Genomic DNA, 17,562 nt, shown 5'->3' on the forward strand with positions numbered 1-17,562 from the left:
TCCGCTGCGGTTTATTATTACTGAGAGGCTAATGTTAGCACACTAGCATAGCAAACGGAGACAATTAGCTGCTATGTCATTTAGCTCAGAAACATGCTAGCAGGCTAATGCTAATGACTGACCATCATATAGTTTGAAAACTGTAAGACAGCAAATATTTCATTACTAACATGTTTGATGGATCATTTTTGGGTTTGTTTTTATGTGTTGAAGATGTTAAAATCTGATAAATGCCCTTAATTACTCCCTGAAGACCATTTTTTTTCTTTTTAGCAAATATTTTGCTAACAGTCAAACGCCTCAGATTTGTTTAGCTTAGCATAATAAAAAAACCAAAAATTCTAGATATTTTAAATTTCAAAGTCTCAACGATTTTTATTTCTTTTCTTCCATCTTTCATCAAATAGAAGTTGTCAAAATTAAAATTATAGCTCAATAATTTTTTGCTTAGGACTTCAATATTTAGAGAAAACCTGCGACTTGTGATTGTTTTCATTATCAGGTATTTTCTTGATTGTTTTATAAGTTAAATCGTTAGCTGTTTGCTCTATAAAATGTGAGAAAATTCTGAAAAATGTCAATCGGTGTTCCCCAAAGTCCACCATCACCAGTGTGTTGCTTTGTCCACAACCCAAAGATATTCAGTTTACTGTCTTAGAGCAGGAATATTCACATTTAAGAAGCTGGAAGCACAGAATTAAGATCTTTTTTGTTCTTTTAAAATTCTCTTACATTCATGCAAACGTAGAAATATTAATCAATTGGTTATTCAGATGTTCAGCAGCGGTCAGAGGGGTTAATACAGCCGTGATTGTTTGGTTAAACATGTTCATCTTCATAAGAAAGATAGAGTTCAGAGTTATTGTTTAAGATTCATGCAGAAACAATCGGTCATTTCATAGGACCGTTAATGATCAGTCTGCAGTGAACAAAGCAGGCGCCAGGTTTCCTCCACAGAGCGTCTAGCAGCAAAACGTGAAGCAGAAGTCTGATTTTTCTCCAGCAGGATGCTTCATTTTTACATCGAGACGAGGAGCTTTAAGGGTGTAAGTTTGTGAGATTAACAGAACAGTCAGACGTAGAAGTCAGACGTCACTTTCTCATCTTAAATCCTGCTTCATTCTCTGCCTCCTGCTCTGCTCTTCAGTTTCCATTTATGAAAGCAGACACCTCCTGGCTGAGCAGCACAAAGCCCACCGGGGTCTCCGAGGGCTTCGGTCATCAAAGGCCTTTTTCCACAGACAGCGGACAGACAGACGGACGCAGGAAACGTTTCCTCTGTCGAAAACCAGACTTTCACACGCAAATAGACGTCGGCGCAGCTGGTGGCACCGAGGTCAGCCACGGTGTCGGAGGCTTCAGTGTTTCTGACGGGTTCAGAGGGTCGTAGGTTCAGCAGCCGTCTGACAAGAACTATAGCAAAAGATTCGCTTGAAAACACTGTTATTAAGAAAATACTGCTCACTTAAATACTTAAAATCATAATCAAACAAGATCTAAAACCTCCCAGCAATGATATGGTTCTTACCACTGCAATAATTACCAGTCAGCTGCAATGTACTATATTAACTAAAAAATTCAATGTTCTTTTATAGATCTATGCCTTTTCTATTAAATTACAGGCAACAACTAAGAAAAAAGGATTAATTTATGTGCTATAAATGCCAAGAGTGTGTAAAGCAGGAATCGAAGCAAAGGTGCTTTGATTCCTGCTTTGAACACTCGTGGCATTCTCTCTGTGAGCTTCATGAGGAAGTCACCTGAAATGGTTTTCACTTCAGAGGTGAGCCTTGTCAAGGTTAGTTTCTGGAATTTCTTGCCTCTTTAATTAAGAAGCTTTGTTGTCATTGCAAGGGCACAAGGAAATTCCGTAATGGGGTTGGGACCATTAGTTGTGCAGAAGTCAGGTTGATACACAGTTGAGTCCGATTTGACAGCTGTTAGAATCCATATTATGGCAAGAACCAATCATCTAAATAAAGAGAAATGACGGTGCATCATTACTTTAAGAACTGAAGGTCAGTCAGTCTGGAAAATTTCAAAAACTGTGAATGTATTTTCAAATACAGACACAAAAACCATCAAGCGCTGTGAGGAAACTGGCTCGCATGAAGACCGCCCCAGGAAAGGAAGACCAAGAGTCTCCTCTGCTGCTGAGAAGTTCATCAAAGTCACCAGCCTCAGAAATCACAAGTTAACAGCAGCTCAGATCAGAGCCCAGATAAAAGCCACACAGAGTTCTAGTAGCAGACACATCTCTACATCAACTGTTCAGAGGAGACTGAACCAATCAGGCTTTTAAGGTCTAATAGCTGCTAAGAAACAACTACGAAGGAAAAGCAACAGGCAGAAGAGAGTTGTTTGGGTCAAGAAACTCAAAGAATGGACATTAGACCAGTGGAAATCTGTGCTTTGGTCTGATGAGTCCACATTTGAGATCTTTAGTTCCACATCTGTGTCTTTTTGTGATGCAGAAAAGGTGAACGGATGATCTCTACTTGCATGGTTCTCACTGTGAAGCATGGAGGAGGAGGTGTGATGGTGTGGGGGTGCTTTGCTGGTGACACTGTTGGGGATTTAATCCAAATTGAAGGAACACTGAACCAGCATGGCTACCACAGCATCCTGCAGTGACATGACATCCTATCTGGTTTGCGTTTAGTTGGACCATCATTTATTTTTCAACAGAACAATGACCCCAAACACACCTCCAGGCTGTAAGGACTATTAGACCAAGAAGGAGATGATGGAGTGCTGCTTAGATGACCTGGCCTCCAGTCAACTGACCTAAACCCAATCCAGATGGTTTGGGATGAGATGAACCACAGAGTGAAGGAAAGAGGACCAACAAGTGCTCAGCATCTCTGGAACTCCTTCAAGACTGTTGGAAAACCATTTCAGGGGACTTCCTCATGAAGTTTATTGAGCGAAAGCAGAGTAGCTATTTTGAAGAATCTAAAATGTAAAACATGTTTTGACTTATTTCATACTTTTTTACTTCATAATTCCATTTGTGTTCATTCATAGCTTTGATGCTTTCAATGAGAATGTACAATGTAAATAGTCATAAAAATAAAGAAAAAAATGTTAAATGAGAAGATGTGTCCAAACCTTTGACTGGTAGTGTGTATATATATATATATATATATATATATATATATATATATATATGATTCTATCCAGTCCAATGACAAGCTAATACATCAAAATTTTATTCAAATGTGCACCAACTGGTGTATGTTGTGGCAATAAACTATATACAAAGTAAAAATGTTTAAATGATATGCCATGTGCATAATGTCTGTTACGCATGATATGTGAATTGTGAATTCTACACACTGAAAACAGTACCATATGGATTATATAGAGTCGTGATATCTATCTATCTATCATGATAACAGGCTTGTGGTTTATGTGGTCGAATTTTACTCCTGAGTAAATGCACATATATAGTTTCTTTCTTGTTTTTGTTTTTTTTTGTTGCTTGCTTGTTTTGCTGCATACAAACCCCCACAGTTTAACCTTCAAACATCATTTTATTTTGCCTCTCTAAAGAAGACAGGAGTGAAAACAGCTAAAATGTTCATTTTAATCCTTCAGATTTCAGTCCTGAGTGTCTTTGCTGCACAGTGGGTTTCTGTTGCTACTAATAAGAAACACCCATTTTGTTGTTGCAAATTCAATATTTTTAATGTGAAGCAGCAGCAGCAGGAAACGCTCAGTTGGCATTGGCAGCAGCTTAATACACTAACTGATTGATTGATTGATTGATTGATTGATTGATTGATTGATTGATTGGAATGTTTATTTCGAATAAAACAAATAATAAACAATTCAGAAATTAAACTGATTACAAAACATATTATTCGAAAAGGAGTAGGACCACTTTATTAGGTACACCTGTGAGCTCTAATGCAACCCTACACAACAGATCCATCTTTAATTCTACTTTTACAGGAGGAAAACATACTAAACCCAAATCCAGCGAAATTCGCTGGATTTTGGTTGATTTTTTATTTTTATTTTTATTTTTGCAAATGCTCTTAAAGAAACATTTTTAGCATTTCTTTTTTTCCACCAAAAAATGTTCACAAATTTCCCAAACATGTTGAAAATGTGGACATCAGAAGCTTCACTGTGAATATATATATATGTTTCCCCACATTTTCAAAATTTGAAACGGGTCGATTTTGACCCACAGGACGACATGAGGGTTAATTTGTCACCTGTCTCACAGCTTTTCCCCGCAGTGACGCTCCTGTGAGGGTGGGCCACCAGGGGGCGCTGTTCTCACGGTGATTCAGGTCTTTCTCATAAACAGATCTCTATATTAAAAGTAGAAATAACAGATAGGAGAGTTTCTTTCGTGTTAAAGTGATTTTTCCAACCAAAATCATCTGTTTAAGATTTACTGTGTGGTGTTTCCTGATTATACCAGCAGCGCCAGTCGCTCTGGCTCCGCCCCCTGCGCGCCCACCTGTGCATATTTTATGCTAATGAGCAGGTGCAGCGGTTCTTGAGGAGCGGCGGGCCGCTCTCCGCTGAGCCGGATGGAGCAGCGCGGGGAGCAGCGGGAGTCCAGCCGGAGGGTCTTCACCAGGTGATGCTGTCCAGAGCCGCCTGACTGCGGATCCGCAGAACACGAATGGATCCTCATTTAAGACGGAGCTGGAGAAGGCTGTGTCACCTGTTACCTGTCATCTGCTTCATCCTCATCTATCAAGGTGAGTCCGCTCCGTCCGTCTGCTGCTGAGGATGCTGCTGCAGGTGGAAAAAAACGGGAAAAAAAACAACCAAATCCTGAAAAATTTTAATTAGAAGTGGCAAACAACGGGGTTTAGATGAAATTCCTCTCAGCGTCTTTTCTGCACTTGAACTCGACTGTTTTAATCTGTTTTACTTAATTTAATCTCATTTTTATTTCATCAAATAGATTTCGTCAATTTTTTATCCACATATTTCGGCTGTTTATTGGTTTATTTTCCTTGATTTCAGCGCATCTTTCCTGGGGTGTTGAGAGAGTGAACGTTTCTAACTGGGATGAATTTAATAAGTGAGTGTTGCTTTTTGAACTTTTCTGGTTTTATTATTGCATTATTTCAAGTTTTCAAGTTAGTTGCCTGCTAGTTATAGCCTGCATATTTTGTTCTTAATATGTTAAATGAATATATTTGGAGCTTTTTGTAAAAAAAAAGTCATACTAACAAATTTCTTTATTCAAAACCCATATATATATATATATATATATATTGTTGGTAAATATATATATTCATGCATTAATGAGCATTATGCTATTTGCTAGCAGGGCTCACAATTTGTAATAATTATGTATAATATTGATAACAATATTCAAAATTATTGCTGTAGCTTCATAATCAATTGAAGCTGCTTTTGCCTCTAAAATGTGATATTTCTTGTTTTTTGGCACTTTTTTGACTGCATAAAACAATAAACAACATATCATTATGAGAAGGTGCATTTGTCACTAATTTCTGATGGATTAATTGATTAATTGAGCAGAAAATAAATTGTCAAATGAATGACTTCGTGAGCAGCTGCAGATCTGGTAGTTTGTTGTGTTTTTTTTCTTCATTTGGTTGTTTAGTTGTTTGGTTGGTTGCTGGTCGGTGGTGGGTTTTGTGGTGTCATTGGGGGGAAAAGCTGCAGCGGGAACAAACCTCTCCTTGTTCTCTGTGTCCCAGCAGCGGGAGCAGCGGGATAAAGCAGCAGAAATGGGACACCGCTTCCCAGGGAGGGCAGGTAGGCAGCCGCATTGATCATTGATGCTGATGGAGCTGCTTCAGGCAGCGAACCCACAGCCGGAGATCACCGAGAAAACCGGCCACGCTCACATCACCTCCACAGCCTTTAATCCCATAATGTAGAGCCGGTTTTCCAGGATAAACTTCCAGCAAAATGCACAGGTTGCTCAGGGGCATGCATAGGAGGGGATGTATGGATTCTGTAGGATATAAAAGTGTGTCAGTGAGGAGTTGAGCCACTAGAACAGCTACAAAGTTTCTTTGTAATGAAGTTTCTGGAACTCTATTGAAGGCATAAACTGCATTTTTCCAAAGGATATTCCCTCTTGTGTTCAGCACGTCAGTCCACAATCTCAAAAGTCCAAAACAACAGATAAACTAAGTATTCGATTGGGTTGAGATCTGTGGATTTCAGAGTGTTTCAGAGTCCTGCTCCATACAATTTCAAGCATGGACCCTCTAATTCTTGTGCTTTTATGCACCAAAATTATCTTTATTACAACAGTTTATGGTGGAAATGTCTTCATTTTGAAGAATATTCAAATTTGAACATAGAAATCAAAATTATTTTTTAAGTTTGGCCTATTGTGACACTCACACAATGTAAAATTTGAGATGAAATTGAATTTAAGCCGTGAAGAATATAAACTGTATATTATGGAAGTGTCCAAGCAAAGAGCTGAGCCACCAGAACAGTTTCTACAAGTTCCTATAACTTTACTGGAAGTATAAACAGCATTTTCTGTAAGATATTCCCTCCTGTGTTCAACACATTGATCCACAATCTCAAAAGTCCAAAATAAGATAAACTAAGTGTTCAGGTGGGTTGAGATCTGGTGACAGTAAAGGCCTGGAATCCTCGAAGAAACCGTCAAGATGGAAATGTTTTCTCACAGGATGAAGACATAGAAGTGGCTTTTATTGTAGGTTTTGAGAATGAAACACTATATTTTCCAATCCTGTGTACCTTTATGCACCAAATTGATCTTTATTGCACCAATTTATGATGGAAATATCTGTGAATGTGTGAAGGAACAAATTGCAAAATTGAGTGCAGGGATGACAATTCTTTTTCTAATACAGGCATATTTCAACACTCACAAAATGTAAAATTTGAGATTCTGTTAACTGTAGGAATTAAAACCATGCGTAATTCTAAAATATAGATATTAAAAGCATCTTAACTTGTTGAGCCACCAGAATAGCTACAAACAAAGCTTCTTTGTACTGATTCTCCAAGTTTCTGGAACTCTACTGGAGGTTTAAACTGCATTTTTTCATTAGATATTCCCATGTTGGTCCAAAATCTCAAAAGCCAAGTCGGTGTTAAATTGGGTTGGGATCTGGTGTCTGTGAAGGTCACATCCTGGAATCCTGAAGACCATCATGTTTTCATCAGTGGCCTTTACCATAGGTTTTGAGCATGAAACACTTTAATTCCAGCAATTTTATGTACTTTTATGCACCAAACTGATCTTCATTGGACCAATTTATGGTGAAAATGTCTTTATGTGAAGGAAAAAATGCTAAACTAAGTACAGTGATCAAAGAGATTTTCTAATACAGGCATTTTTTAAAACTCACAAAATGTAAAATTTGAGATTTTATTAACTGCAGGAATTAAAACCATGGCGATTACCATAGATTTTGAGCATAAAACATTTCATTTCCTGCTATTCTACATACTTTTATGCACCAAATTGATCGTTATTACTCCAATTTATTGTGGAAACGCCTTTATGTAAAGGAAAATGCCAAAATGAATACAGTTATATAGTTTTAATCTATTTAAACACTCACAAAATATAAAATCTGAGATGAAATGAATCAAAAGCATGAAGAATAGGAACTGTGTATTTTAAAAGTGCTCTAGCAAAGAGTTGAGCCACCAGAACAGCTGCAGCTTCTTTGTACTTTTTGGAACTCTACAGGAAGGATAAGCAGCATTTATCCATCAGATATTCCCTCTTTGGTGTTTGGATGATGGTCGTGGAGAACAGTGTTGAACATATCTCAAAAGTCAAGAAAAAACGTCAAATAGGTGCTCAGTTGAGTTGGGATGTGGTTACTGTGAAGGTCACATCCTGGAATCCTGGAAGGTAAATCACAGGATAAAGGAATATATGTGGAGCTTAGGGTGTTTGAGGGTCCTGCACGTTACATTTTTGAGTATGAAACCTTTAATTATTGTACTTTTTTGCACCAAATTGATCTTTATCACCCCAATTTATGGTGGAGATGTCTTTTTGTGAAGGAAAATGCAAAACTGTGTACTTAAGTTTCAAATCAAGGCACACTTTGACTCAAAATGCAAAATCTGAGATTCTATGAAGAATATATACTGTGTATTACGTAGAGCTGTGAAGTTATAGGTGCTGATTCTCCAAGCAAAAACACGCATTAGATCTTGTAAAAAATGCATATGTTTCTGCACAAAAAGCGTCTAAATATCCCCAGAGGTGCTGCTGAGGCTGCACCCAGATGACACCCTGAGATATATACACTAAGAATGCACATTGTTCCCCACTTCATGGCACTTCGGTGACATTTTGTTCCTCCGAAACAGACATGTCAGAGGGTCCCAGCAGGAATATACAGTGGCTGCTCTGTTGTCTCGCTCTTCCTCTGTCTGAGCCGCTATCAGCCTCAATGTGGTCGCCCTCTTTGTGCCGCCTTTCTTTGGCTTTCCGAGGCGTGAGAATCCGGTTGGAACTATGGAAGCTGGTAAACCAAAAAAGCAATTACCAGCACAGGTCAGATGTAGAAAGACAAGATCCATCTCAGGTCAGATCTTTACCTGTACTCAGTCAAAGCATCGTGACCTTTGGGTGCTGCAGCTGTTTGTGTTTGACCTGCTCAGTTCTCATATCTCTGATACGATCAATGATTAATAATTCATGGTCATGCACTCCTTGATTCCCCCCTCATTCACCTTCGCCATCTGCTTTGTTTGCTGCTCTTTGAGATGAAAACCTGGTTGGAGAGCTCAGGTATCCAGGGAGGCTCAAGGTTCCTGAATGCCAAAGCTGATGGGAATATTTTTACACCTAATCTGCTGCTGTTGTGTATTTCCAATCAATCAATCAATCAATCAATCAATCAATCAATCAATCAATCAATCAATCAATCAATCAATCAATCAATCAATCAATCAATCAACATCCAGCCATTTTCATACTATAAAGCCCACATATCCAACCAGATTTCTGCTCTTCAGAGATAATTTTTCCAACTCAGTCTGAGTAAACCAGACAAAGAATTCCCAAAACATGCTTTTGTGCAGAAACATGTATTTCAAAGGGATTTAACGTGATTTTGCTTGTTGAAAAGACTCGCTTGGGGAATTCAAAAAGAGGTTGGGTGGGGTCGTCGACCTAGATGGGAAACTGTGTTGGAATCCACAGAGGAGTCATTAATGAAGGCCGGATGACAGCTCTTTTCTCTCCAGCCTCTTCTTTTCTCAGCGTTCCATCCTCACCGGTCAGGACTCTGGTTTGGCAACAGCCATCGTTAATTCTGGGAGGAATTTGTGCCCTGACAAAACACAGAATTGTAAAAGTTTTGGGTGTCCTGCATTTTAATCTAACTTTTATTAATCCGTCACCCGAGAGCTGAGCTTGTTTTTCAGATTTGCTTGATATTATATTAAACTCGTGGGATTAATTAAAAACAATCAGGCTTCGTTTCAGGGAATTAATTTTGATTCGCTGATACTGGCCTTTGCTCTGTTTGCCAATAGAGGCTCAATATGAAAATAATCAGATTTAATATATTTGCTCCTAAGAGGCTCTACAACTTTGCAGGGTCAGATCAGGTTGAAGGTAACTGTTGCATGAAATACCTGCTGATACAGTTTCTCTCCCTGAAGGACGTCCAGACAGCAGCTGCTGCCATAGAAACCAACACATCTGCCTCCAGTCAGTCACTGGTCAGCCCGACGTCCAACCAGACGTCCAAACAGACGTCCAAACAGACGTCCTACAGCATGGGGAGGACAGTAAATGCCTCACTGACCTTCAGCTCAGACCAATCATCTGCAGTTGTAGCACCATCAAGTCCAACAAGAACAATGCCATCCAGTCAGTCACCAACAACTACAGCATCAACCAGCCAATTACCAGGAAGCACAACACAAACTAGCCAATCATCGACAGCTACAACATCAATCAGCCAAATACCAAGCAGAACAACACAACCTAGCCAACCATCCGGCAGCACAACACAAACTAGCCAATCACCAACAACATCAGCATCAACCCGCCAATTACCAGGAAGCACAACACAAGCTAGCCACTCACCAACAGCATCAGGATCGAACAGCCAATCACCAGCCAGAACATCACAAACTAGCCAATCACAAACCACCACAACACAAATTAGCCAATCACCAGGGAGCACAACACATGCCAGCCAGTCACCAGGCAGCACAACACCAACTAGCCAATCATCAACAACCATAACATCAACTAACCAATCATCAACAACCACACCATCAACTAGCCAATCACAAGGCAGAACAACGCATACCAGTGAATCACCGGCAAGAACAACACAACCCAGCCAATCATCAACAACCATAGCATCAACCAGCCAATCACCAGGCAGAACAACACAACCCAGTCAATCACCAACAACCATAGCATCAACCAACCAATCACCAGGCAGAACAACACAACCCAGCCAATCATCAACAACCATAGCATCAACCAGCCAATCACCAGGCAGAACAACACAACCCAGTCAATCACCAACAACCATAGCATCAACCAACCAATCACCAGGCAGAACAACACAATCCATTCAATCACCAACAACCACAACATCAACTAGCCAATCACCTGGCAGCACAGTGCACACCAGTCAATTGTCAACAACTGCAACGCTGAACAGCCAATCATTAGGCAGAACAACACAAGCCAGTCAGTCGGCAACCAAGACAGAATCATTTAGCCAATCACAAACCCGCCCAGTACTAGCGAGCCAATCACTGACCACCACAGAATCAACAGGCCAATCACCAGACCACAAAGCACGTATCAGACATTCAGCAACAACCAAAGCACCATCTGGTCAATCAACAACCACCACAGTAATATCCAACCAATCACCAACCACCACAGCACCATCTAGCAGGTCTCCAACATCCACAGTCACAATAAAACAATCACCAGCCAAAACAACTGAATCTGGCCAGTCACAAAGCAGCTCAAGTCCATCCAGCCAATCACCAGGCACCACAACACCAGCCAGGCAAACATCAGCTATAAGGACATCACCCGGCCAATCACAGACCAGCACAGCAACATCAAGTCAATCACCAAGAAGCACAGAGCCAGCCAGTCAATCACCAACCAACACATCATACGATCAATTAAAGTCCAGCCAATCATCAACTGCACTCAGCCAATCACCACCATCAAATCAACCCTTACTATCCTCACATTCTTCAAATCAACCACCACCTAATGAGTCTATGACCATCTCAGACACTTCACACCACATATCACATAGTTTGACATCTATTAACCAATCGCTGCCACATTCTGCACCATCTGACCAATCACTGACCAGCTCAGCAACATCAAACCAATCATCACCTGGAAACTCAGATTTTTCGCCAGAGGAGCGTCCAGTTAATGTTTCCCTACTCACCAGGCACGCGAAGGAAGCCCTCAGGTCGTCGTTTCCACGGATTCCAGGTATGTTCAGAAAGGTGCTGGACTGTTTAAGTCATTTTACTCACGTTTTTTTCCATGAAATTTCAGCATCTTTTAGATTACTCTGATGGCAAGAAGTGAGAATCCTGGTGAAGACTGAATCAGGTGGTGTCTCTGGTCAGATCTGTGAAGGAAAGCTATTAGAGTGAACTATGGGGTTGTTCCATGTCAAATTTTTAATGACCTTTTGTCTGTTTAATAATCTGTAATGCACGTAAAACTTTTAAAGGTGAATGATCTGTGAAATTTATATCAAAATATATATGAAGGCCCATCTTCCCTCTAGGCTCATTTACAATTTCTGCCTAAAAAAATTTGTTGCAATTAAACGATCAGACATACAGCACTGCTGTCACAGTCTGAACATGGTTTTTCACAGCATGAGGTTTGAGAGGTGCACTTTCAATTTGTACTCCAACTCTTCTGATGCATCGACTCCTAATATTCCAATTTCAATGAGAGATAGATAGAAATGCTAGAAAGGTACTGCCATTTGCATTTCTTTTTGCAGATCTGGCTTTAAAATGTGCTATTTGGATTTGTTTAATTGTACTAGGAGACAACTTGACTTCTCTTCTTGGTTCTTGGTCTTTTACCTCGTATCCAAGAAGCTTTTTTCAAAACTGAAGAGTCAAAAAGAGAAATCCAGTTGCCTTCTATTTATACTCCCAGAATTACCATGATCTGGATGACTGAGAATCTACACAGACATATTAAATGGTTGTTGTGTCTCTTTTGCGACTCTCAGTGGGGCACACCAAAGTCTGAATTGTAGAACGCTTTGAGAAATTAGTTTTTTTAGCTGAGAGTTAAATGGGCAGAAACCTGTGGTGCTGTGGAGACAATAACTTTGGTTATTTTAAGACTTCAACCAGGAGAAACAGTTGTCCTAACATAAAATCACACCTACCAACACATTCAAAGTTTATTTTGTTTAATCTGTACGGCAATTGAAATTCATAAAACACCAAATGTGTTTTTTGTACTCCTTTCACCAACAGTAACAGCTGATAACTTACCTTAAAACCACAACACACGACACATAAGCCAGTCTACCTGTTTCTGTCTGCTTCCAGCTGACAGCTTAACTAAGCCTCTTGTTTCCAGCTCCATACTCAGACATTAGAGCGGTATTAATCAGCCTTCCTACCCCCTCAGACCTCTTTATCTTACCTATTCTTGGTGGACTGGGCAGACAAGCTGTAGCCCACCGAGCAGATGGTGTCACTGCAGGACGAGGAGCCATCGTTTGGTGGTTGGTGGTGCGTTCAGTTACATTTGTCGGGGCCTCACAGATCAATATGAGCACTGACAAGGTGGACAGATGGCAGCTCTGCTTAAAACCTGCAGATACTCAAAGTCAGTCATCTGTTGCAGCGGTTGTTAGGATGGATGTCAGTGGTATGAACACCAAGAAGATTAGAAAAGTGAGAACTACTTCCAGATGGAGTCCAGTTTGTTGAGCATTGTGTAACTGTTTGTTTGTTTTCTCTCAGGTGATCCTTGTGTGTTTCCCTGCCTGAACGGAGGGCAGTGTGTTCAGCTGGAGTCATGTGACTGCAGCATGTATCAGGCCACAGGTCACAGATGTCAGACAGGTAAACTCTGACAACACACCTGACGATCTGCAGGATTCAATTTAAAGAGACTCAGTCAGTTTATTTGGTTTTGTTATGATGCACGTATGACACAAAAACACTATCAGACGTCATTGCATTAAAATTAAAAGGCATTAGCAGTTGATCAACAAGATTAAATGTGTTTAATTTTTGAGATATCATGAGCTCTAATATAGCTAAACCTAAAACTTCAAATGCACCTTATAAAGTACTTTTAGCTAACTCTCCTTTTGAGGTAAATTTAAGGAGTATTTTGTGTCTTCAGGTTGACTTGACGAAAAAATTTAAGATATTTTGTCATGTAAATGAACACTTCTTCCTAGTCAAATTTATTTGCTTTAAAGAAAGCACTTTTTCATCTGTTTCATGACAAAGACTCTTCAGAAAACCATTGAAATACGAGAAATGTGCCTTTCTCCAAGCAGAAACTTTGAATTATTATGACATGAAATGCACAGAAGCAGGCAAATTGAATTCAGACATCTTCATTTTGAAACTTTGCAGCACTGCTTTTCTGTTGTGACATGCTAAAATGTCATTGGCTGAATTCTGCTCTGCTGATATACTTGGAATAACTTGCAGTGTCAAACCACAAATCATCTGTAACTTTTTAGTCTCATTTTAAAGAGTGCATATTCTGCTTGGCTCTTTTGGGGATTTTCTTTTTTGTTTAGTGTGTTATACAGCTGCTTTTATATTCAGGTTAAAGGTCTGCAAACTTAAATAGTTCTCATTAAAAGGAGTTATTCTCTCCCACAGAAAACTCTGCTCCTTACCCTGAAACACCTCATTTGAGGTCCAGGCTTTTTTCTGTTACTCGTCTAGATCACCATGCAACTGCCCAGAATCTAGTCTTTAAACAAAGAATGTCCTTATAGTCCTTTTTTTCTTGCTGGAGCTGCTTCTGATAAAGCTATATCCCGGCACACACATTTGAAATTTTGCATTGTAACTCGTGTTTCCTTGCTTTGTCTGACCAGCTGACCAATCATTAAGGTGGCTTTAAAGAGACAGGAACTAAAATTGACTTGAAAAGAGGTGCTTGAAGAATTTAGAAAATGAGAAAATGATCTGTTGTTTGGTTGATTTCTGTATGCAGCCTGCCCAGCACCAAACTGTAGGCTGTAGTGGAACATTAAGAGGTAAATTAGCCACATTTTTCAGAAACTGGTGGAGACCAAACCAGAGCCGAACAGTCGGTGAAAGTTGGCTTGACGTTCAGCAGGTGAACAGAAACACTCAAACCAAATGCTAATGCATCATAGCAAGTTAAAGGTAAAGATAATATATCAGGTTTTGCTATATTGTTTTGTAGCTCTTTACCCCAATGTCTACTTAAACTCATAAACAGGGTGTCATATGAAGCTAAATAATTAATTAAGCCAGCTCTTTTGTCTTATGTGACATAAATTACTCTAACACCAGATTTCCTGACTGTTTTCCTCAACAGTTCTTCAAACCAAACAAGGTAAAGGAAATCCTTTCCTGCTCATTTCTTGTCATATTTATATGTCCAGTTCCAAACCCTGGCTTTGAGAGGGAGATGACGTGTCGATCTTGGGGTCAGTACAACTTTGAGACCTTCGACGGCCTCTACTTCTACTTCCCTGGCAGATGCACCTACACGTTACTGAGGGACTGTGAGGAGACCACGCAGGCCAGCATGGTCGTCCAGGTTAGTTCAGACTCTCCTGAAATGAATCCTCCCGACGTTTTCGGTCCGACGCCTGCTTCCAGTCGAGGAGGGTTTGGACTCCTGCTCCACAACACACTCTTCTTTCTGACTTGTGCGAGGTTCAGCCTCAGCCTGAGGAAAAGATTTGCTCTGAAGATTAGTGAAAGCTATCTGGTTATTAGAGTCAATTACCATTAAATAGTGCAATTACCCACTATGCCTTGAAAGCATCTGCAACAGACCAGGACTTTGTTCCCCTGAAAAGGCAGCAGATACCGTATCGCTGTATGGGAAAACCAAACCAGACAGGGAGCATGGAAAGATCAGTGCTTTATGATTATTGATTGGACATTGATTGGATAATAAAAAGCATTTTATGAACAAGAAAATATAAAACCACCTTGTTCCAAATATAACAAGCAGATCATGTTAGGTGGAGGTTAGATGGCATTTTCTTTTCTAGTAAGAATCCCATTAAATGGCAAACTGAGGTCAGTGTGTTACTTTTAGGATCACATTTCAACATTTAAAACAGTCCTTTAGGGAGAGTTGGCTGAAATTGTAGAGAACTTTTAAATTTCTGTTGTTGTTTAAGGACCAGGCTGGTGATATTCTACATTTATCTTAACGCCTACAAATTATGTTGAGTTTAACTTTTAGGACTTTCTGGCTTGTCGGTGCCTTCTCAAAATTACATTCCTATGCAACTGAAATGCATTCTCATTTATGTTTTGAAAGAAACACGTTTTCTCTTCAACGAAAATACTCTGAAGTCGTAGGAAAGACATCCAGTTTGAAGGAGGGACCATGATTCTTCATGTTAAGTGTTGTTTTCACTCGCGTTTGGTTGGGTTTATATGTCAAATCTGAGTGGTTCCGTTTAGGAAAGTTTCAAGCTTTGGTTGACACTTTCACGCTGACTTTCACAACTTTTTTGAGGCTTGATTAGGTTTAGGAAAATGATAACGAAATAGTAAGGATGGAATCCACAAAAATAAACTGCCAACACCTCAACTACGCCTTGAAAGTGTGCTAAAAGTGATGCTTCATTGCTGAGGTGAAGCTGCAATCTGATATCAAGAGAGATGTGGGATATTTTCAAATAAGCTGTTCAGCAGCCTTTCGTGAAACCTCAGATGTCAGTTGGTCCTTAAATGCAGCAACAAGAAAGAGCTAGAACTTTTTCACCAGTTGAAACCAAATAAAAAGCATTAAACTTAATGGAATATGTAACATGTAAAAAGTTCTCCCAGTGGAGGCATTACAATGGGCTTCAAAGCAAGAACACAGAGGTTGTGGTTGAATAGTTATAAAAATTACAATCTATGCTTTTCCTGAATCACTTTTTCTTGTCCTTGACTGAAAATGTCATGAGATCAAGGAAGGATGTGAAGAAAAATTCATAAGGATTCAGGGAAAAACAACTGTGATGCTCAGAGAATCCAATTGCACTAACTTGGCTATATCATGTGACCGTGGATGTCATGAACGGTGCATGGTTTCGAATGTTGCTGCCACAGGGAATTGTGGGATGGTATTATTTCTTCTGCTTTTCAGAGAGGAAGGCCCAGTGGTTCTTATGCTAAAGGAAATAAGAAATGAAGCCTAAAACACATTTCCTGAGCAGTTCTTATCATGGCAGCCACTTTGAGGAGATTTTTTCACTGTAACCAGCTTTCCTGCTTTGCAACATGTTGTTTATTTTTTTGAATGGACTTGTGCTTTATTTCCCTGTTGCAGGTCCACAATGATCCCGGCTGTAGCTCTGCCCCCTATACCTGCCAGCGCTCCATCAGTCTCTTCCTGCCGTGGGAAGGCGAGGTCCGGCTGCATGCCACCAACGTGACCTTCAAAGGCCAAATGTGAGCAGGTTCTGCTGGCACTCTGTGTGTTTCACTTTAACACCTTCACAGCCATCATGGTGCGTTAACTGTCTCTGTGTTCAGTTTGCAGCTGCCTCATCACATCCATGACCTGCAGCTGGAGCAGATCTCCCAGTATGTTCTGGTAACGCAGCAGCATGGCTTCACGCTGGCCTGGGAGGGACGCAGTGGCTCCGTCTACATCAAACTCAGCCCAGAGTTTGTGGGAAGAACTTGCGGATTGTGTGGTAATTTCAACGCTGACGTCCAGGATGACCTGAAGACGAGCTACGGTGAGATCACTTTGTTTTTGACGCAATGGGGTGGTAGTGATTTGCAGCGAAAGTGGAAAAACAGGGCTCAGTTTGGGTAACAAGTAAAATTTGTTAAAAGTTGAAGCAGAATGAAGAGTCTTCAGAAAATGTCCATGGCAAACCATGTGTCATATAAGGACTGATATGCACTGTACTTTACGACAGTAGCTGCAAAACTTACGCTGTGCCGTAAATGAGAACTGCCCTTGTTACCCTGGCAACTCGCGCTGGTTACTTGTGGTGACTCCCGCCTGCTACGTTATGTGCTAAGCCAGCAGTAAAACTATGTCCTAAAACACAAAAGCTGAGTGGACATTCAATTACTTTACATGGTGTCAGAAGCTTGTGGCGGACGTACGACTTCGGGGAGATGGCAAAGTTTAATCCTCCGGACAGTTTCCCGTTCGAGCGCCCGACAGAGTGGGGAGATTGGAAGCAGCGTTTCCAGCGGTTTCGCGTGGCGACCAAACTAAACAAGGAAGACGGCGAAGTCCAAGTCAGTTCCCTGATATACGCCATGGGCCCGGAGGCTGAAAACATTTTCAAAGCATTCACTTTTGCTGAAGCAGCGGATCAAAAGAAATTTGACGTCGTGTTAGGAAAATACGACGAG

General features: G+C 40.3%; 1 protein-coding gene across 1 annotated transcript in view; it reads left to right on the forward strand.

Annotated features, from left to right (window-relative positions):
- Positions 1 to 9,634: 9,634 nt before the first annotated feature.
- otog (otogelin) overlaps positions 9,635 to 17,562 on the forward strand; it is a 95,527-nt gene continuing 87,599 nt past the window's right edge. Inside the window, exons 1-5 of the mRNA XM_051944368.1 lie at positions 9,635 to 11,461; positions 12,976 to 13,077; positions 14,616 to 14,773; positions 16,514 to 16,635; positions 16,720 to 16,928. Coding sequence (XP_051800328.1) covers positions 9,748 to 11,461; positions 12,976 to 13,077; positions 14,616 to 14,773; positions 16,514 to 16,635; positions 16,720 to 16,928 — 2,305 coding nt within the window. The 5' untranslated portion in view covers positions 9,635 to 9,747. The remainder of the gene's footprint in view (positions 11,462 to 12,975; positions 13,078 to 14,615; positions 14,774 to 16,513; positions 16,636 to 16,719; positions 16,929 to 17,562) is intronic.

Source organism: Acanthochromis polyacanthus, chromosome 2, assembly GCF_021347895.1.
Source record: "Acanthochromis polyacanthus isolate Apoly-LR-REF ecotype Palm Island chromosome 2, KAUST_Apoly_ChrSc, whole genome shotgun sequence".
In the NCBI taxonomy this organism is placed as follows: Eukaryota; Metazoa; Chordata; class Actinopteri; family Pomacentridae; genus Acanthochromis; species Acanthochromis polyacanthus.